We start from the raw sequence: 23,534 nt of genomic DNA on the forward strand, positions 1-23,534 counted from the left end.
CTGACATGTGCTTCCATGTTTGTTTTCTCTCGCCCGGTACGAGGCCGATGATATTGAGCTGTGTCGACAGAGCTCCTCCATTCATGCCGGATGAATCAATCACTCGTGCATGCTTACTGCCGACACGCTTCTCCACTTCAGTCTATCTTTAGGAAGGGGAGAGTTTTTATTGCGCTGGAATTATTAGCCACTTTGCGGTTGCGCTGATATGTACACAAGAATGGTCGAGTTTTAAAAAAGGATTTAAATGACTGTTAAAATGAACAGAAGAAAACACTTTTTTCCTGATTGATTTATTATTTTACAACAACAACAAAAAAGCAAGTAAAGGAATTGTCAGTTTATATGGCAGTTCAGTGAGGTTTATATGTTCAAAAAGAAGTAGGAAAAAGTATAAAACTGATCTATGCCAACACAATGTATTCGATTTGCTCATATGTTGTTAATATAGATATTGTTTCATATCCCAAAGACATAACAAGTCACACTGCTCCTAAATGTCAGCATTAATCAAAATAAACTCAATATAATTCATATATAGTCATATTTCTACATAATAAATGCTGTATATAAACTCTACATACATACACCAATGTATATGCATATATAGATATACATACACATCAATACACATACATACATCTTATTTTTCACATGTAACAAACTTTTATACACAGTCCATGCGTAATCTTCTTGTTGGGGCTCGTTCGGGGTCGCCACAATTCAAAATAGGGTGCGTCATGTTCCAATTAGTTTGCTCTTAATTCGGAAACATGTACCATGTTAAAATCTGACATGCCCCCAGGGATCCCCTACCCCAATTGAGACTATCTGAATTAAGGGGCCACATCGATTTATTACTGGCTGCTTTCATCACCTCAAATTCAAAAACAAAATTTGCAAAAGATTTATGGACCACAAAATCCAAGATATGTATTTCAATGAATATTTATTATTAGCCCTGTATATACAGAGTCGAAAAACACGCCGAGAAAAGCACTCATCTCATGAGAAAAGTTATCAAATATACATGCTAATTAAATGAAACAATGAAAAAAAAATCTAGCAGAAATGAAGAAGGCAACACGACTAAATCACATTTAAGGACTTACATGGGTTACATTCAAAAGTCGTCGTCATGAAAAAAAGTCCACCGTATAAGGATCTTGGTCTTTTTGCACGATGAGCAACGGATTTGGGCGAGGGCTGGCTTCTAATAAAGTCCCGCTGCTGCTCCCTCCTGAAGCGATGCTCTGCTGCGAATCATTTCTTTCCGCCTCAGGACTGTCGCTCGATCCCTGAGAGATTCGAAGCTCCCCGAGCTCCTGGATGAGCGCCGTGCAGCCTTCTGCGGCTCGGGAAAGGATGTCCGGGCCGCTCTCCGCTGACAGCGGTGTGGCCGCTCCCTCCTGCGGGATGGCGGGAGAGGCGGCGGCGGTGTGCAGAGGTTTAAGTGGGCTGTCCTTAGTTGCCTTTCCTCCCCCTCCTGGACGGGATTCTTGCTCTTCGGCTTCAGACTCATCTTCTTCTTCCGAGGAGCCGCTGTCGCTGGAACTGCTGCTGCTGGGATGCACCGAAGCGCCGTTTTCCTCCTCTAAAACCATTGTGGCTGCGTCCTCCAGTTCCTCAATGTCCAAATTTACATCTTTTTTCTGTAGGGTGATTTTTCGCAGTGCAGAAGCCAATGCCGACAACTTCTTTGATCTATGAGATTAGATAAACACGGTTCAGTTCAGGGCACCTAATTCCCGGGGCCTTCACTGTGAATATTACAGCATCGTTGGCAAAGTCACGGTGTAGTTGTTGACCTTATATGGGAACGGGCCAATAGAATAGGATCGCTTGGCAAAATTTTCACTTCAGTCGATAACCTGGACAGGCAAAATAAGGTTATTTAAAATCGTCCAAATCCGTCCAAACCGGGAAGATGTTTCCCTTCTGCGTCATCTGCTTTAACTCTTTCGGTGACATGGATGAGAATTCTCGTCTTTTAAAAGAGTAATAACAATAATAAGTGATAATATTCTCGTCAAATCTGTTTTTTTCTGGAAGGTTGTTGACACCCTTGACTAATGCTTACCTAATAACAGTGGAGCCCCGCCATTCGACATTAATCCGTTCCGGAGTTGGGACCGCGAGGCAAAATTGTCGTAAATCTGATATCGTCCTGTCGAGAGCGGCTCTTTATTATGATGCTGCTGCCGGTATGCAATGCCAAGTACTCAGTAACCCCCCCCCCTTTGGCGCTGTATTTTGGGTCATGCATGCTGCCCCCTTCGTCATGGTGATTACAAGCTGACCTCTCTGGGTCACAGAGATTCAGACTGTGTCCATTCAGGTCGGAGTAACGGTTTTTGAGCTCTCTTGGTTTGAGTCTGAGTGTGCATTGGGAGTAATTCCTTTGCTGTCATTCACATTTTCACACTCAGCTCCTGTTACCCACTCTTGTCCAATTGACCTACTGCTGTGCCCCACAACTGTTCCTCTTCACTATAGAGTCCTAATGGGCTCCTTTCTTTCCCCTTTGATGAATGAAGTGTTTTTTTAGGCAACTTAGGGTGTGTATTCATGAACATTCCTGTTATGTTTGATTGCAAGGAACAGCCATATTGTTCACGGGGCCTATTTAATCAACCAAACTTGTCGGAAAGAAATGTTTTGTTTTAACCAGGGATTTAAACTAATTTCTCAAGAACATATATCTCTGGGTAGATATGACCCAGAGGTGTCAAGATTTACCCAAAGCGTTTTTTTTTTTAAACTGACAATCCACTTTCATGGTTACAAAGGCAATACTTCATTGATACACGTTTCTCTGAAATAGTAATAACACTACAGGGTAATGTGGAACTATCCAAATGTTTCAGATTTTTCTGTGTAATCTTGATTACAAACAAATCTTGTGAATTCCTCCCTTCAGAAATGAAAATAATATTCCTCCAATTTGACCATATTTTGCTTACTTATTAAAAAAAAAATGCATACAAACACTATTTTAACTGGATATAAAGATGGATGTGTGTTTATTATGCAATAGACAAGCAAAATTCTTGGACTATGTAATATTCCACATTTACTTTAACTTTCAAATGTGTCGGTTTGGCCGACAACATAACAGGAGTGTCCAAGCAATTTCGTTTATCTCAGTTTGGTAATTAGTCATTTTAGTGTTTTATAACTGTGCTAAACCAATTTTTGACACGCTGGCGGGACGGTACCGACCTCAGCGGTAATGCTACTTAAGAATAAAGATAGACACACTGCGGTCTGTTGATTTGTTGACTCGGTTCTGTTACTATGGTAACGGAATGAGAATAAAACTGGCTTTTTCTAGAACAAAGGTTGTCTTGTAATAAACTGCTACATACCAAGAAGAAAAACGCATACCGGATGCCTTTCATTGCTGCTTGTTGTTGACTGTCTTGGGTTCGGATTTGTTCAACTAATTGGTGGGTCACGCTCACTTTATCCAGCCTTTAACAAAATTGAACCAACTCAGACAATCGGCAAAGATATCCAGGCCAAAATGCCTTATAGACGAGCGGAGGACCCTTTTCTGTTCCAGCGAGAAACATCAGGGCATGCACGGATGAATCTTCCACAGATCCCTGACCTCAAATTGAATTTGTAATTGTCGCACAATCAATTTGAAACAGATTTATTGAAGCGAATGGGACTGCGCCGGAAAATCTGCGTTATGTTCCGTTGTTCCTCTGCTCATGATGGACAGTTGTCAAATTAATCAGTAGAGGGGCATCAACATTTCTATTGGAAGACTTGTGGGACTGTAGAAGAATCCGCCTGTCCCTTGGTCTACTGGTTTTAACCTAAGACCTAGACTATTTATTTGTGTCCACCGTGGTGGTCATTTGTATTTGGTCTCTAGTTTTTGACTGTGCAGAGCCAGAAGTGAGCCACGCGGTATACTTCTTTTCATCAAGTGGCCCCAAATTTGCTTTTTTTATCCTTTTCCTGTCCTGCGTTTTCACCTATTGGCCCATACCCATAGTTGTTTACAAACACTGCCAAAGACACATATCAGGTAAATGACATTAGTTGAACACTGGAACCCACTCAAATGTCCACCTGCCCGAAAGATAAACCAAGTAAAACGTCCTAGATACTACTATCTTAATAACAGGACAGGTCTTCAGAACATCAAAACAATCAGAACACGCAATCTCTTAACAAAACCTAAACGATCTTGCATGGCGAGCAAACCAATATTTGGGTGAGAACATCAAGAGTTTTGATCACTTTAAGGACAATAAAAACTGAGCTCCAAATCTAATCTTATGACTAACAGACAACCACACATGACGACGATAGACTTGACTGATGATTTACGTTTAAAGTCTGAATCGGGCTTGTTTGGAGTCTCCAACAGTGCGACCCAGGCAGGAGAGCCTCCTGCAGAACAGCCACTTCAAAGACGGCCCTGTATTCTCTTCCCCCCGTGGGAAGTCATTATTGAGTTAGCATTGAAGAGGCAGGCTTGTTTTCCCTCCCCTCCATTGCTCTGTGGTGGGAGAAGCTTGGCCTGTGGTGAATACAAAGGCTCTGTCCAGGAGGGGGAGGGATAACGTTGTACATAAACCGGTCATTACGACGCGGCTGTTGTGGCTAGCCTTCATTAAACTGAGAAGAGCTGGCTCTTGGAAAACTTGCTAAGACAAAGACGCCTCCATCTGCCAAAGCGTTGAAATGGAAACAGGAAGAGAGGGTGTGCGCGACGGAGCGAGCGAGAGAAAGTAGCGTAGAGAAAGTATTCCACTTCAATTACAGCCTGACCTTCCTTTCGTCGTCTTTGCGTGATAGGGAACCTTATTCAGCATGTTTGCCCGTGCTCTTTGAAACGTTTCAAAGTGTATTTTCGGATGAATAAATTACTGTTACGCTTGGAGAGATGATCCATTGCTATGACATGAAGGCCTACCTAGATCAACATTCCGACTTCGGAAGTCGGAAAGGGTCCGTGCCTTGGCATGTGCTGTTGATTACCGTATTTTCCCAACTATAAATTACTCCGCAAACAAAACAGCACCAGTACAAAAATTGCATTATAAAAAACATAAATAAGTTGCAATGGTGTTTAAGTTGCATTTTTTTTGGGGGGGGGGGGGGGGGGGGTGGTTACTCGATAAAATCCAACATAAAGAACGGACGTTTCACGTTCATCTTGAACGGCAATTTGAACTAAAAAATATAATCGAGATCAGGCTGAATTGGTGGACGGCATGTTGATGGATTTCTCACTCAAAACTTCTTTCTAGTGCTCGCTTTTTTTTTTTTTTTTTTTCATTGGTGGCTCACAATGTGGGAAATCTAAAACACACTTACGGATATGAACAAATACGAAGAACTGACAAAGATGAGAGTTATTATACTGTTTTTATATTGTCGCCTGAATCTTGTTGCATCTTATACACGGTAACAGAAAATACCAGAATTTGACCCTAAAATTAAGTGTGCATCTAGACACAGGTGTGTCCTATATTGGGGGAATTACGGTACTTAATAGTCACGGTCTGTCTATTGTAGGGAATTTTTTCCAGACGCCAGAGGGGATAGGTGTCGGTCACATTTGACCTAGATCAGATAGGTCAGCCTAGGCCTGAATACTGAAACGGAAGTCCATTGGCGATCCAGACACCAGAAACATGATATGCGATACTGAATATTTCATGAGAATCTTCCTGTGGTATCACGTTTGGAAGCGTGTAAGAAGCCCATTTGATATATGACGGTTGGTAATTGTGCAAAATGTGTAAGTCTGTCTAAAGCCGGTCTGTTCCGCCCAAAACGCTAGAGTTGCACCACGCCGGGAAGAAATCTGTGCTACTTGTCCGTGTTAGCTGGATGATCCCACGTCTTTGTTCTAACACGCCGAGCTTCTCGGATCTCCTCCGGTGCCGAAGCAAACATGAGATAAAGAAGCCGCGTTATTCATTTATAGTGTTGACAAAAGCCGTCTGGTCACTCCTTGAATCATCTCATCTCTATTGAGTCCATCGAGGATAGACAGAAAAACAAAAACTATCTATGGTCTGTTGGGTAATTTGCCAAACAGACTCTGACCCTTATACTTGATTTTATGGATTTTCAGAGTATGGGGAAATTCTTTACGGATTTGTACAAATAAGTCAGAGGAAATAGAGGAAGAAGCAAGGCGCTTCTCCATACTTGTAAAGTACAAAAAGCAGATCTTTAAAATGTTCTTGGATTTATTTTATTTTTTGTTGTGGCGTTTGGGAAGTGCTCACTTCACACTTCTGTCGTGCGTATATCTTCTGGTATGGTGTGAAGTTTTTTTCAGCTTTTTCTTGACATTTTTCCAGTCTGGGGAATAATACACAATTGCTCTGTTTGTTGTGATATCGGTCGCTATGCTCATGAATTTGCCACCTTTGTCATTTTTATTATTGTTCATCTTTGTTGTATAAGGTGCTGTATTTACTGTTGGGATTGTGGCCTTTTAGTTTGCTTTTTTATATCAGAAAGGATTGATTTCTGTCTTTATATAAGCTCGAGATTCTCAGTAAGACAATGTCAGGATGTCAAAACGAATGTTTGCTTTCTTTCAGAGTTTTTCTTTGATTTTTCGATAGACTCAAGTTGAATTAATTCGACATTGTAAAAATACATTTAAATATAAATCAAAAGATTTGAAAGTTGGCCAAATAGTGAAATAAAGATTTAGCAAAAGTGGTGGAATGCTAACTACTTAATTGTGGCATTTAAATACATATTTTGTCTATACGCGCGCGCACACACACACACACACACACACATATACATATATATATATATATATATATATATATATAAATAAAGTGTGTATTCAAGGTATTAATTGTGCATGGAAAGAAAGCATAGCTATTAAGTTAATGATAGAAAAAGAATACACTTTTAATGCTAAGAATGAAAAAAGAAATGGATGATTCTTTAAGCAAGTTATGCACGGGCTATGAATGTTATGTTAAAACTGATTCTCAATCATTAATCAAAATAATGGTGAAAAATATTACTGAATATGAATGCAGAATATTTCATGACATGAAAAAAAAAGAATTGAATGAATGTTTTTTTTTTCTTCCATTAAACTAAAAATGTCCTTCAGAATTAAGGAATGAGAAACTTGAGATTTTGCTTATGGGCCATACTGCCCAGTCCTCAATAAAAACTATTGTCTGCTTGTAGTTTTGTCCAAACTAAATCTTCACGTGAAACTTTCAAGTCATCTTTCTCATGAAGAATTATTCCTTTGAGCGGTCAAATCTCTTCTTCCGACTAACAGACTGATAAATAAAAACGTATAAATAAGAACATATAAACTCGTGCGCAGCCCGCAGCTTTCAAATCTTTGTTGGAAGATTCGTGTCGCATTCAGGAACTTGAAGAGATTCACAAGGTTTGGACAAGATGAGCCGTAATCTTTTTGAAGAGAGCGCTTTTGATTCAATGCACAAGGTTGACGCTTTGTTTTGACTGCGCGCCCACGAGTGTGAGAGTAAAAGGGAGTGCCTGCCCTTTGGCTTAAATCACACTGAAGTCTTTATGAGGTTGTAAATCTGAGACCGATGTCTCTGCAGTCAGGGGGACTTTATGAGAAGAAATGCATGTGGGACGACAAGGAGATTAAATAAATCAAGCCCCCCAGGCCTACAAACAGCCATTAATCGCCGTGTGCCATCATTTGAGACTGATCGCGTCTTGCCTCATCTGCGAGCTCTGACAAGATACACGGATGGCACCCAGGGTATAAGATTACATCTCATCTTTCCGCTCGGCTCCCTAACATGACTTACTTAGCGCAGACGTGACAAATCCTACATGGGGGAATATCTCGCCGAGGAGAAAACAACGCTTGGGCGATATGTCATCAAAACTGTCGAGTTACACAAAAGAGCCGCGGCAACAAAGTGAATGTAACCGTGGAGGCGGAGCTGAGATTCTTGGGACCCAAAAGCTTACGCGGGCACAAGCTTGATTTTGACAAAAGATTCTTTCGATTATTATGACAAATGGAAATTGCGGCGGCGGGTAAAAAGTGAGGGAGTCGTCATATCACAGCTGAGGGTGGCGGGTGGTTAGCATGTCTTTCTTATCGTCAAAGCTTTTAGGTCCAAATTTTGGTTTGACCTATTTGTCTGGAGTTTGCATGTTTATTTTATTTATTTATTTTTCAATAAACAAACCAAGAGGTGTGATGGAGAAGCAGATAGGTGAAATGTTTCTCTGTTGCCCCCGAGCTCGAAGACAAATCCCTTTTTTTTTAAGTGAGCTGCCAGAGCACGAAAAAAAAGTTTATCTACAGTATTTCTTTTCTTTGTCAATTTTATGAAGAACAATATGCTACCACAGATGAACCGAAGCCTCTATAATGTAGACACGCATCCTCCGCTATTTAAGGGCAGAACAAGATTTTGCCTGGAAATGAAAATGCGAGGGATTGGGGGAAGCTCCAAATCCCAACAGACCTTTTAAAGTGCCTGCATCTGGGCACTGAGCCTACAACATCAGGCGCACATTTTTCAACTGGGCTTTTTCCAGAGCAGCACACCAGTTTGCTGAACTCGGGCCAAAAGTAAAACAGAGCTTATGTCGGAGTCACGCGCCCATAGCTTCATCATTGAAACGTGGGTGTAATATTCATCAGACTGCGGGTAAAGGTGTGGAATCCTGACGGTACTTTTGATACACAAGACAACCAAGACTGCATTTTTGACTCGCTAATTTAACTCATTCAGTGCCAAGTGTTATTATATTATATGTTAGAATATTGTGTGCTATGTCTATGTAAATATGGGGTCTGCCATTGAAAGATTGACTTCCATTCTTCAGTTAGAATTGATGTAGGTTATAGCTGTGTTATAAATGTGGAAACACTGCCACCCAATGGTCATAGTTAGCACTACAGTGCTCAATTTGCTTATATTAAGGGTGTCAGCTACCCTTCATTAAAAACGAATTTGACAAGAATTTAATTATTTATTACTTGGATAACTATTTTAACCCTTTACTGGGCATAGTGGCCGCTTTCGGCCAATAGTCTAAACAGGCAAAATGACCAAAAGTGTCCAAAAATTCTAAAGAATCCCTGCATTTCTCTAAAATTCTTGCCTGTTTAGGACTTAAAACTAGAAAAACATGTGCTTAATAAAAGCCATTTTTGTCTGGTTTGACTATCGGCCGAAAGCGGCCGCTTTGTTGTCCAGTAAAGGGTTAAAGGACGAGAATTCTCATCCATGGCACTAAAAGAGTTAACAGGCAATTGAGCACTACTTCCCAGCCAAAAAGGTCCCACAAACTGAGAAGGAATGGATTCTCGACCTATTTGTTGCCAAACCAGAAGTGCCTATTCTCTTTATGCTAACATTTGTGTGCTATCTTATGAATTTTCTCGTGGCCTCTTTCAATAAAAGAAAACTTAGAAAAGTGGAAAATTCATACTGGGCATTGTGCTTTTTCATATTATAAAAATCTCGTCTCGTTCTTGTGGATTGAGTGTCTGGTCGCCCCCCTACTACGAAGGTTTGAAGATGAAAGTCGCAAAGGTGTGCGCGTTTATGCGACCTGAGTGGTTCTGTGAACTTACTTGACCTTCTGGATCCAGATACAGTAGTCAGTGATGTAGAGGTCATTGAGTATGTAGGCCGGGTCATTCTGTCTGAAGACTTTGTGAATATCAAGCAGGCATTTGAGGATGCAGGCCTTCCCTAGACACCGCAAAATAAGACGGCATGCAAATGAAAACATTTGTATTCGTTACGAGGCGCTCAGGCGGCTGACAGACACAAGACACATAGGCAGCCTTGTAGCCTGTGTTGTATACATCAAAGACAAGGGTACGACATCACAGCAAAAATCCCATTAAGACAAGTGAGTCATTTAAATCCCGATCGTTTGGGATTCTGGTCAAGAATTTGATTATCCGGGGTAAAAAAATAAATAAATAAAAGAGAGTGAGAAGCATGGAAATGAGAAAGAAAAAAAGGACTGGTCTATTTTGGGCATTCGATCTGTCAGTTTAATTGCAGCAGGGGCCAGAATTTCTGTCAAAAACATGTTTGGGTTCACGCAGCAAAAAATAGCATCAGTTGTTTGAAGACTCGCCTTTGTAATGCATTTTGCAAACGTCTCAGCAAACTCAATCACCAGTCATGAACGCTTAATCGGGTATCGCGACGGCGTTCGCAGAAGTAGGTCAGTTCTCCAGAAAGTTTGAAACCCAGAAGTGCACAAACCATGAAATGCAGACTGCTATTTATGATCCTAACAGATTCTTTGCTTCGATCTATAGTAAGTAAAACTGCCAAGGCACTTTCCCCTTCACTCGTGCACATAAACAGCCTCTTGATAGAAGCAACAATCTATCGAGGGAAAGGAGAAAATGCCATTCTCCGCTTCTCCAAGGCCAGGCCGCATTGTCCAAGACATTCCGAGCCAATCCAAATAAACAGTACACTCGCAGCGAGGAAAACCTTAAACAAACATTTGGTTCTCATTTGAGCATGGGATCACATGCGGGGAACTCTGCCCTCAATGTCACCACTTGGATCGTGTGAAGCAAAAAAAACACACACTTGCTTCCAAGATTCTATTTTCCCCCTTTCATAAGGAAACTTGTTTATTGACATCTAGAGGAGTAAGGTTAATGGCATCCAATAACATAAGTAGTAGGATATATATATATATATATATATATATATATATATATATATATATATATACACACACACACACACACACACACACACATACATACATATATATAAGAAAGATACAACATGATCATAATAACAAAAGCGTGGTAAACCAAAAGGGTATAAACCATATGTTGTCTGAAGGGCTTTGCTTTACCGAGCTGTCATTAATCCCATTTGGGAAACATAGTGTAATGAAAATGCTGGTCACGTGACTGAATGAAAATCAGATCTGGAGTGCCATATTTGGTGACGAATACAATGACACGAAACATGGTTTACAAAATAAACGCAGGCAAGCGCGTAGCTACTTCCATGCATTATGCATCATTTTAAATGGAATGGAGTGCGGAATTAAAATATATTCACATCTTCATTTTCAATTATCTGAAATTTCATTTCATAACAAATCTAGACATTCCATTATGAGTTGTAGAAATGCCAGTCACTTTATATGGATTGCGATCATTTTGGGTCACCCAGTATTTATTTTTCATACATTTATTTATGGTTAAAACATAGGTTAAATATAGTGCGGTGTGTGGCAGAGGTTTAACATAGTAAAGCAATTTCCACTTTGAGTGTGCTTAACATGCTTTGCGGGTGCTAACAAGGTAAGGCAAAGTGAGACCAGATGCTGTTTCGCTGGCTTTCCTGATCAACTTCCTTTGCTACCTAATGAGCCGCAGAAATGTTAATCTGGGCTTTAAAGGCCTTTAATTTGCTGTCATTTATGAGCTTTAACATCATCATGGAGCAGATAATCCAGTATATGTTTACACTGATGTCTTATGTGACCGCGGAGGCTTTTGATTTGAAGATTAAGTTGATCTAGGGATTATACATTAACTTAGCGCTCGATGGAAACTGCTTAACAATGAAAGCCACTCTCCTATACTCAAAGGGGCCCTGTCATGAAAAGACGACTTTTTAGAGCTTTTAACCATGATACAATGTTGTTTTCTCACCCTGAACACCCCCAATATGTTATTTTACTTTATGGTGCAATTCTAAGCATTTCTTGCTTATTTTGTACTCTCACTATATATGACTTGAAAAAAAGCTTATGATGACAGAAAAAAAATTGTAGCTCCTCTACACCGCCCGTGCAAGAGTAAATACACACCGACCTTATTAAGGTATTTTAGGTCAGTTTTAGTTACGGTGTTGGGGAGGAGAGATTTTACACAGTCGGCCAAGTAAACAGCAAAGTTTCATTAATTAGTTACAACGTTTTACTGTTGAAAATGCCAAAGTGGCTAAAATGCATGCTGGACATTCAATGTCAGTCACCCGCCGGCGGAACGTTTGTTATGAATAATGGGTTCCCATGAGGGGCGATTTGACAGGAGGACCACGTGTCAGAGAGTATGATCAATATACACTGCTTTGCATATTAATTTCAGTAAAAGTGCTTGTTTTTCTCCTTCATTCCCTCTACATCAAGATGATGCCTGGATGGATGTTTTGTGGTATAGAATGACATCATAAAGGGGGCATGGCAGTCACATGGTGAGTGGTGCGACTTCGGTAAACAAGACTTTTCACTTTCTGGTTAGAAATGTCTGTAGCATAAAACTCATGTTTAATAAGAAATTAAATTGTTAAATAAAAGCGTCACATGGAACTTATATGCATACGTTTAATTGCGGAAAGTGTAAACATATCGCGATCTAGGCCCTTGAAAAAAAAAATTCCCTCCTACGCTTTCAAGGGGAGCCACCTAATAATTACCATCATTTAGTCATTTTCAAAGCGATGTGAAGTCAACCAGCACGAGAGTATTACGACAAACCCACCTGACCGAAACGCGGCCACCGTGTCGGAAACAGAAGCGGACGCCATGGCAAAGTGTCGGTAGAGTGGATAGCACAAAACCCTTCTTCCGAATGACACCAGGACCTCCTGCAAGGAGCTGTAAGTCTGAGGGACAGAAGACACGACACTCACAAAAGATATCCGGCACTTAATCACACCGAGATGCAAATGGCAGTAAACAACGGCTCAGCCAGACATTTTGGCCGCGGGGCTTTTCTTACTTTTCCACGGGCTCCTATCGCAGTCGGCGGTGCGCTAATTACTTTTAACAATCCCCCTTCTCCATTTATTGAGCTGACAAAATAGGCGCTTCAAACTCCCACTGCCGCTACGCTCGCCTCTTAATTGCTGCTTGTCTTTAAACACTGCATCCACACTCAGATTGCTCCGGTAATGGCAGCGGCGCCAGGAGATTTTTATCTCTTGTATTATTCTCCTTCATTGTGGCCTATTAAGGGTGCACTGTGAGCTGGGACATGAGTGTCATCAGAAATCAGTCTCTCCCTCAGGCTTGTTTAGCAACAGTGTAAATAAAGTCTGCCGGCTGCAGGCGTCACGACGGCAGTCTACTGAGGACAAGTATCATGCAGTGGGTGGGCGCTGGGCGAGGGTGGGGGGGCGGACCGGGGTGTAAGGGGATATAATGATCCCCGGAAGAGAGACAGAATGAAGGATCATGGCCTGGTGTCATGCATACAGTATAACCGGCGGAGAAATGGGGCTTGGCAATGAATGTACTGACTGATGAGACAGTGGGAAGCTGTAGTTTACATTGGTACCACCAAAAAATAAAGAGCTACTACCCCTCGCTGTGGTCACCTTCGGAAAAATATTGTTATAGGAATATAGGACACAAAAAGATAGAACACACTTTTTTTTTTTTAACCAAAAATGAAAGCCAAAGTATGGGCGTGTCCTATAAAAGGTAACTTAAATATCTATTTTTTTGATTCTACATCATTCAAGGAAGATCAATCCATCAGCCATATGAGCCGGGATTTGACGCACAGATGTGCTTTTTTATATCGTCCATATTATTAGTTACAGTAATTATCATAACAAAGCTGGCTGTTAGTAGCCAGTGCCTGTTGCAGCTGACTGCAGCTTATATTAGCTGAGGTTGTTACGACATTATCTAAAAAAAAAAAAGAAGAAGCAAGCAGACTGAACAAACGTCCAATTCCATCCTTGTTCACACACAGGGATATTACGTAACCAGAGAGGATATGATATCTGCAGCTGATTCAATTTAGATCGATAAGGTGTGGAGCTGTGTGCACCGGTTAGCGACCACGGAAAGGTATTCCATTTGACTCGTTTAATTGTGGTCTTTTAGCATATAAACATAATCATAAACTTGCTCGAACACAGATGGTGTGTAACTTTGGGTATTAGTAGCAAAATTAACTTGAGCTGAGCCGTGAGGAAAAGGGAAAAGCAACTGCTTGGAGTGCATTCAAAGTTACATTGGGGAGGCATTCTCTGACTGCTCACAATGTGGGATATATGAAACACTTAAACAAACAGATAACTTACGGATATGAACGTGAGAAATTATGAAGAATTTACTAAAATGAGATTTATTCTGTTTTTTTTTACGTTGTTGCCAAAGTGCCAGTGCTTCCTATTGTAAATATTTTAGCAATCACACAAAAGGAGTAAACACAGTAAAAGCATCCATTGTAATTTTGGCGGAAAACTTACCTCTAGCCAACACAGTGTTCCACTGAGTTTTCTGATTGTCCATGGTGACTCCACCTGCATAAAAGTAAAGGTGAAAATTAATCTATTTTACTAACTTGTAGGGACGGGCTGAGATTTTTGGGGGCTTGCAAGCGCAATGGAATGACAGTAAAACACATTACAAAATGTGGTGAGAAGGCCAACCAATGCTTTCAGTATAAACCGTGCGATACCAAATAACGTATGGACACGAACATTATTTTTAAGTTCTTCCCTGAAAAACATGTCGCAACAATGGTGACAACTCAATTCAATTGCCTCCCACAGTAAGTTTGAGTACATTATCCGATATAAAAAATTGCAACATTATTATGAAATCATATTCAATTGCCATTTCAGGGCACTAAAACACAACTTAATTACACTGACATTTTATTGGACGGTGTCTGTTGCCAGCGTTTAGCGCAGCGTCTATAGCATAAATTAGTGGCGAGCTCGCAGCACAAGAGTGCCATCGAGAGCAGTCGTCTTACATTTCGGAGACAGTTTAATAGACTTAAATCAAAACTATACACTTAGGTCCTGACATTTTGACAAGTCGCTGCTGTTACTGGTCACCAATAAAAATAGCAGGCTGAGTCAAGTTTTCTGTGCGTCTGACGTTACGTGTGGTGTTAAAAAAAAAAAAAAGATAGCTAAAGCTAAATTTAAAGTTACATTTGGTATTCATTATTAAGTGGAAATTTGGTCTTCTGTTTTTCACCAAACAAGTTATTTTTTCCACATAGAAAAATACTGAATAGAAGCAGCCTCGCTGGAAAACAGTGGGATGCATTTTTTTTAACTAGCTAATAGGCAGTTAAACAATTTCAATCAAATCAAATTTTATTTGTAGAGCCCCGAATCACCGAAGTCTCAAAGGGCTTCACAGATGAAAAGAGGTCATGTCGACACTTCTTTCGAAAAAAGAAGTCATGTCAAAGCTCCCAGAAGGGGAAGGAACAACTCAAAAACCCCAATTTGGGGAAAATCAGAAACTTCAGAAGGGACCACAGGTGGGAGGAGCCCCCTTAGGCCCACAGGTTGAAGTGGATGCTGCATGTACCAAATGCAGACAAATACAGATACACAATACAATTTGCCTTGTGGGATTTTTGTCTTGTCCCATCCCCATTAACTTGTGAGGTTTTCTGAACTTCACAATATATAAACACCAAAACCACCGCAGTATAACTTTTCAGTGTGGATAAAATGTGGGTTCTACAGTTTTTTTCATGCATATTTTACCAATTGTCACCTTGCTGGTCTTGCCTCCAGGGAGTGACAAAAAGAGGCCTAGACTCTCAGATGATAATCTCTTAAGGCTATGATTGAAATGGAAAATGGGTCTCAGAGCCTTTGTGATCCAAGGTGAAGAGCTTCTCAGGAGGAGTTCTTCTCTTCACACATAAACGTCACTTACGTTGTGCTCACCCTCCGTGGAGCGCACTTCGTAGGAGTAGGCCAAGATGATGTCCACCAGGCTCAGCCACGCTTGGTAACGGGATGGCTTGTCGAGCAGGTACGACTGGTTGTTGAATTTCCTCAATTGCTCTTTCTCCTCACTGCTGAACTCTATAGCTGCAGAACGCAGTCAATGTTTATTTGGCAAAACAGAGGAATTACAAAAACTTGAAGAAAACCACTTTGAGATTATTCCCCCAGTTAAATGTTGAAATTCCATGAATTGGTAGAATGTATTTAAAGCCAGTACCGTAAGTTTCAAACTAAAGGTCGCTACTTTTTCTCAAACTTTGAACCCTGTGGCTTATAGGCCAGTGCGAGTTATCTGCAGTTTGTTTGTTTTTAGCCACCAGGTGGCAATCCCCTGGTAAAAAAAAAGTGGAGACAGAAGAAGAAGGAATCAAAGTATTGATTTTAAGGTCGAATAAATCTTTAACTTGCCACCAGGAGGCACTGCCCACCAGTAAATGCAATTGGGCATGTTACTGTTATGTTGGTGCAGTATCCAAGAGTGTCAATGTTGTTGAAAATATGTTGGTGCTACTTTTGTTTCTACTGAAAAATGAAATTACAGTATATTAAAAATATATAATAATAATAATAATAAATTAAACCCATCTTTTTCACAAATAATGTGATTGGGCCTGATTTCCAATGACGTGATCGGGATCAGTAAATACCCAATTATCATGTTTTTGGGGGGGGTTTCTTTTTATAATTGAATGAAATAAATAAATGAAATGAACAATACAGACCTGATATTAAAATGGTTAATCAAATAAAATATGGACAGCATGGCGGATAATATATATAAGACATTTTTTCAAATGTAAATTTATGTGTGCGACTAGCATGGTCTAATTTTACATTAGTAAATGAGGGTCGTGTGTACTTGCAAGATGACTTGTAATCCGTGTTAAAAAAAAAAAAAAAAAGACCAAAACTTGGAACATATGACTTTCCCATACGTGTACATGATATGTTCATGCTGCACTTCCTCTCTGGGAAAGAGATTTTTGCCGCATTACGTTAGCTCCCCGCAGATGCTACCTGACTCCATCCTCAGTGCATCTGGCACAGGAAACAAAGACCTACACCACTTTGCGAGGACCCACATCTGTTTGCACTCTTCTTTAGGCACTTGACGCATGGAGGGGAGGGGCGTAAATACAATAAAACACCACAAGCAAGTCTTCTATGTTACCTTTGTCACAAAGCTGTCAAAGTCAAATAAGGATTTTCTGTGTTGACATAGCACAGGCAAAACAAATACTTAAATACAATAAAATGGGAAAAGGATCATTACTTTATAGACAACTTTATAATTATAATAATAATATAATTTTCTTTAATAATTTAATATTTTTCTTAATTTAATAATAATTTAATAATTTTCTTTATTTTAGGTTTTGAGGTCATTTTTTCTGAGGTTTTCTACATTTTAATGGGTTTTTAAAAGATGTCTTTAGGGGATAAACCAAATTTACATTCAACATATTTTAATGTGAGGCGCCCATATGCCTGCAATCAAGTTATTGGCGGATAATCTGCAATAATTGCAAATCTGCTATGATAAAATTCACACTTCAAAAAACACTTTTTTCAGACTGATATTAGCAGGAATACTCAATTATTGGGTGGTCAGTGATACTGATACCAAATACTGTTACCACTAGTACTCACCCCAAAATATGAGATCCTTTCATTGACAAGCAAGATTTTTTTCCATTAGTCTAATGTGTAATTTCTACTTCCAGATTGTAAAGTTGCTCCAAGAGAGTAGCTGATAATAGTATATATACACTATAGAATAGAATTGTTATTCTTTCAGTCCATTGATGTTTAATTTAAAAAATTTATATACATTAAAAGTAACTATTTTAAATACTTGCATTCCTGAACCAAAAACAAGAAGCTAGGTTACTCACTTTAAATTTGGGTGTAAATACAGTGGAATGGATTCTTTACTGTGAACGAGAGTTTAAATTTTTTTAATTTGTGGCAACTCTTCGGGACCGATGAAAAGAAGGGCAGTCTGGATAGATTTACTCTCTTAATTGCCATCATGCACGGTTATTTGTCTCTGATATGGAGGACATTAATTCTAATGGGCATTAACTCACAGCGTAGAAGGCCTTCATCTGACGGGAAATTAATTTTCCAACTAATTCCTCCATTTGGAGAGGCAGTCTGTCTCTTTACTGCTCACCGCATGCCCAGATGGCCTAATAGCATCGGGTAAATATTAGGGATGCAATGAAAATTCAACGGCCAAAGTGCCAAAAAAGGAAACTTGCTCCGAAAGACTTTTGAAAAGAAGAATTTTGTTTTCATTGTACCCTTAGGAAATATGCTTTGTGAAAAACACGGCGGCAGGTTTGAAAGTATTCCTCTGACTGGATAAACGAGAGTCCAAATACGGCCTTGAAAGGCCAAATATAGCTAATATAAATGCAAATATCGTGGCCGCGTAGCGTCTATAACTGCACGTAGTAAAATTGGATTATGCAGCGGTTGCCCTAAATGCGGTCAAAGGTCAGAGTTTTCCAAGTGGCATCTAAATCTAGCCATAACAAGCTTGAGTAAGTAGTGTGAGGCCAAACTGTCAGGTCCATTTAGGTTGCAGCGGCGTTTATGCATACGGGCCTCCAGTGGACAGCTGCGGCCTGTCAGGGTGACGGCTCTGACACCAGCGAGCACAAAGACTGCACTTTCTACTTCATTAACACTTGTGTCCGCGCCCATCTGTCAGATGACATATATATCAGTGAAGGAGCGCTGATCAAGATGGAAAAAGTCCTGTCAAGGGAATCTAAGCATATGAGGACATTTCAAGTCATGAGCGCGCTCTCAAAATCTGATGGCAAGCTGTTAAATTCAGACTGATGTCATTCTCCAGCCTCTGGCAATTCAAACTGTCAATTGAGTCATTTAGTTTAATCTTTGAATCACATTTTTGGTCACTGGACAAAACACATGAAAAGTTCTGATGGATTTAGGGGGTAGTGCTGCGCATTTCTCATTTATGATGCATTTATACCTGCGATTCATTACAATAGAAAATAGCATTTTAGACCTTAGATACAAGTAACTGGGTATTTTACGAAAAATGAGTTATTGTGCAGTTATCCTGAATATGAATTCATGCACTGCCATTGACGGCGATAGACGTGAGAGATCTATTTTACCTGGGCTGGGGATTTGTGGTTATTTCAGAATCTGATTTGGTTGTCTTAATCCAACATTCAATCCATCACAATTAATATAAAAAAAACGTTCAATATATATATATATATATATATATATATATATATATATATATATATATATATATATATATATATATATATATATATATCGTGTTAGGACTGTCCACGGGCAAATGCATACAAGGAGGTATCTGCAAATCCCAACTTTTGCTGAAATTGACATAAAACATTTATTCATTTTATTAATGAAAACATCTCTGGGGATTACAAAAAAATATCTTCCGTTCTTAAAATACACGGCTTTGTGTGGACCACAAATCAAGCACATTACCCTCATTCCAGTAGTAAAGGAAGACATGCTGCCATCAGATGTTTAAACAAGACGTGGTTGGTACTTGGCATGATGGCTTTCACACAATTGACCAAACAAAGCACACGAGCAGTTGCACTATAGTGTGACGAATGGTTGCTGCTTCGGCCTGAACCCAGTACGGCAGATGACGGCTTTTGCCTTGTTGGCCATCTGTACTCACACTTGTGGAGAAGAGTCCTTTGACACTTCAAAAAGCGCTACCTCTTGTGATAATGTTATCTTTTTAATCTAAATCCTCTCCTAAGCTTGCAGTAGCCATGCGCTACATCTAAGATGAAAGCGTGAACCATGCTGGTATTAGCGGGCTGTGAGATAGCACAATTAAATGGGCTCTTGGCTCTTGCTGAGGCCTTCACAAGCTATCACGGCGGTGTAAAAAGAGCTGAGGAAAGAAATTAAGTATGGACGCTCCGGCTATCAAAGAGCTCATATCAGTCTTAGTTAATTAGCAATTGATTTTTTGATGGATGGGAAGTGATAATGAAAGCCACTTCTAACTTCGGAAAAAAAGAGGATACTGAAAATCTATAATGCCTTTTAGGGTTGTTACACTGAAATGGCGGAGGAGCATTTCTTTAACTGTGCCAGAAAACATCGCAGTGGATCCGTGATTGAGTGAGGTCCAAGTTCAAACGCTCATAAAAGCCAAGTGTCATTGCTACTGAAGTGCCCTGGGGCATTTTAGGCAGTGGAGCTTCTTAGTCGACAAGCTGAGCTTTGACCCTACTCTTGAGGAAAACGGATGTGTCCCTTGGGTATTAATATATTGTATGAGAACAATGTTAGCGCTTTGGTGAAGAGAACCCCCAGCAGTGGAATCCATTTGAGTGCGGTACAAAAAAAGGACTAAGTCAGAGGTCGTTAATTGGGCTGAAAGAGAATCCACAAACAATCCAGCCATGCTTTCCCGTTTATCTGTGGCATTATGCCACCTTCAGGCAGCCTTTCGGCTTTTGGCTGTGTGGGTCAAACTAATGTGTGGGGCTAAACAGTTTGTAAAATCAAGCAAAATGGGATTTGGATTTATTTCTTTTCTTCCCAGAGAAAAGGCTTTTTTTCAGGCACTTTGATGAACTTGGTTATTTTGTTCTGTTTTAGACGAAGCTGTAACCCGTATAAATGCTGTAAAAAATAATTAAGTTGTTGAAAGTTGATTTATATTGCTCTTTTTGTGTTCATGTTAAAAAGGATACAGGTTTAGGTATACTAACATAATTTCTATAGATAATGATCTTATTTATAGTCAGTGCGTCGAGTGGGGGTGAGGGGGACCAAATAGAGAGAACCACTGGGTGAAAATACAAATTTTACAGAGAATTGAGAAAAAGGCACGGCCACAAGGGCCATGCAAAGAAGCAATGCCAAAGAGAGTGATGTGGTGTCGGTTAAATTTTTTATGCTATTTTCGACGAAATTCCCTGTTTTAAGTGGACACTAAAACTGAATATTACGCTTTGAAAGAGTGTTTTGCATTTTTTTCTCCCAGTTTCATCAGATTTGGGAGCTTTGCATTATATATATATATATATATATATATATATATATATATATATATATATATATATATATATATATATATATATATATATATATAAATTGTTTTTTTTTTTTTGGGGGGGGGGGGGGTTGATTCTATATTAATTCCAAGATTTTGTAAATATCTGTTACAAGCTTCATAGAAAATGGCTATTGAAAAATGCAAAGAATTGTGATTAATTTGGGTACATTTAGCCATTAATTAATACAAACTACTATTAAAACTAATACAAACACTATCTGCAGACTTACTCAAAATGTACCATGGCTTAGAACAAAGTGTATTCTCAAGTGTAGTTCTTTAAAAATGCAGTAGTCATATTTTAGAAGTACTGCACACGTCATATTTATAATAAATTGGCATAAAAAAGATCATTTCAACATACCAGCTTCTTCCAGCTGAGGTGAAGGATGAAGTTTTGTCCACCAACATTTGAATTTCAGCAGTCTTTTTATCTCATCGTCTTCAAACAAATCAGCTCTGCAAAAACGCCACATGCTTCAGCAGAAAGTGGAGCACAGAAAAAAAAAAAACCTTTGGATGTTTGTTTATGCTAAACATACAGGTAATGATCAGGGGAAAAGTCCGAAGCCTCTGCCTCCAGCCGTGCTTTCCTCCTCTCAGCTAGCGTTGTTGTGTCTGGGCTTTTTACATCTATCACATCACTGAGTTCTTCCTGTTAGAACATACAAGCCACAAAAACATGCACTGCAAATTTAAGATCAGCACGAGAAATCAAATTTACATTATGTGAGCAAGAGTGTTCTACCTGTAATCTGGCAAACACTCCAGACCTTTTATTGCCAAAACCGTATTTCTGCAGACCGTTCAGCTCCTCTTCAGATCTCTCAACGTATACTTCCTGCTCAACTTCCCAGTCGAAATCCTCCTCATCTTCTGCCTCATCGTCGCCCGCGCTTTCACTGCAACCTTTTTTTAAAAATCAAACGCTGATTGCAGCATGCGTCACGGCGATCTATTTTTACTCACAAATGCGCGTAAATGAGCGCAGACTGGCGATGATGAATTCCTGTGAGTTACCTGCGCTGATGTCCTCTAACAGAGGTTTTGCCGAGCGGGATCCTCTGGGAGCGAGGAGACTTGTCAGCATCTGCAGGCCTTCAAAGTGCTCTCCAGCAACTTCTTTAGGGATGTGTACAGTGAAGACACCTGCAAATGGACAGGACATACAAAATAATCGGTGATATCAAAACAGTGGATATGATTCATTCCATAAAATGAATGTCTATGACCTCATGTCCCATTGATACAAAAATAGCAGCTGCTCAATTTAGGTATGCTCAAGGACAGTCATTAGAGATTTATTAGCAGATGTTGCTGTAGTATTTTGACACAGCAAGTCAACTAAGGCCGTGCTGACAGACAACCAATGTGGTGTCAGCGTCAATGAGGCAGATGTCTCCATGAAGACAACTTCATTAGAAGTGATTATATGAAGGTCAAAGACAGATCAAAGTGCCAGGCGTTACTGTGCAGCGGGGGTGTCCTAACTTTGAAGGGCCGCATACTCAATGATCCTCGACGTGAGTTATGAATATGTTTATAAAAGTGTTGCTTTATGAGAAACAAGATCCCACAATCCCACCTGCCGCTGTCATGAAATATAACACACTATGCATATGCTAGCATTACTCACTAAATCTGAAAATGTCCACTTTAGTTTTATTATATACCTTTATCAATGTCAAATATGGCCTTTTCTCTCCCATCTTCCACGACCCTTCCTGGAAGAGTTAACCTACAAAACAAATAAGGCAAGGTTAACATCTAATTCATATTTAACCCATACCATCTTTTATCCGATGAACGGTTATATTTTTGAGAACTCACCTAAGAAAGTAGGGCTTGGCATAAAATTTAACATCGGTTCCATCAATGTAGAGGTCAAACTCTGACGTTCTGGTGTAGGGCACACGGACCGAGAGGATGAGGTAGTCCGGATCCTGACTCAGGTCAAAGGCAGGCGTTATCATTGTGAATGTTTTTATGATAAAGACCTGCAGCAAAAAAACCAAACAAACAAAAAAAAACATTTTGAACACCTGGCTGGAAACCTGCTGTCAATAGTGCGCCCCTGTGTGGTTCAATCCATTAAACATTAGGCTTGCTACGTGACTTGTAATATTTTTCATCAACAAACACCATTACGATCGTAGATATCTTTGATTCTACGGATGGATTTCCTGTATAATTCAATAATGTTTGAATTGAGATTACAGACTTTCATCAAGCCATTTCGAGAAGCACGTTATGCTCCAAGCACCAATGCTAAACATTGAACAATCATTATTGATTTACGTATATAAATGCAAACCGAATTCAAGGAAACATAATTAAAATCAATATGAAATTATCTCTGTAACTATAAATCTAAGTATTTTGTATTAATCTGCGTTGCGAACCTAACATGGAGATTTTTCAACGGGAGTTTTGTTTGCCCTGACCACGTTTGTGGAAGTGCAAGGAATCTCGCTGAACACATCACGGTTACGAGAAGAATTCTTCTTTTTTCATCCCGCACTGTTAGAACAACTCGTTTTTTGTTCATTACTGGACTGTTGTTAACATACGTGCAGTTATACAGCGAAAACGTGTCTGAGTGTACTCACCAGAAACGAATCTCACTCACCAAGACCGCACCAGTGAGCAGCCATGTTTTACCGTAATGTGCCGTGTAAATGGTC

General features: G+C 39.7%; 1 protein-coding gene across 2 annotated transcripts; it reads right to left on the minus strand.

Moving 5' to 3' along the window:
* Nucleotides 1–295: 295 nt before the first annotated feature.
* Nucleotides 296–23,511, minus strand: shq1 (SHQ1, H/ACA ribonucleoprotein assembly factor). 2 transcript variants are annotated; one of them, XM_088423539.1, is made up of 12 exons: nucleotides 23,460–23,511; nucleotides 22,681–22,847; nucleotides 22,524–22,588; nucleotides 21,871–21,999; nucleotides 21,599–21,759; nucleotides 21,393–21,505; nucleotides 21,215–21,309; nucleotides 15,670–15,827; nucleotides 14,229–14,282; nucleotides 12,506–12,629; nucleotides 9,599–9,719; nucleotides 296–1,704 (listed from the first exon to the last, which is right to left on the minus strand). In XM_088423539.1, the coding sequence occupies exons 2-12, from the start codon at nucleotides 22,821–22,823 to the stop codon at nucleotides 1,137–1,139; spliced, it is 1,731 nt and encodes a 576-aa protein (XP_088279665.1). In that variant the 5' UTR covers nucleotides 22,824–22,847; nucleotides 23,460–23,511; the 3' UTR covers nucleotides 296–1,136. The 2 variants fall into 2 exon arrangements, with proteins under 2 accessions (XP_088279665.1, XP_088279666.1); XM_088423540.1 differs by lacking the exon at nucleotides 23,460–23,511 and adding an exon at nucleotides 23,295–23,428.
* Nucleotides 23,512–23,534: the final 23 nt, after the last annotated feature.

The sequence above is a fragment of the Hippichthys cyanospilos genome, chromosome 9 (assembly GCF_059441005.1).
Source record: "Hippichthys cyanospilos isolate Australia breed blue-spotted pipefish chromosome 9, RoL_Hcya_1.0, whole genome shotgun sequence".
Taxonomy (NCBI): Eukaryota; Metazoa; Chordata; class Actinopteri; order Syngnathiformes; family Syngnathidae; genus Hippichthys; species Hippichthys cyanospilos.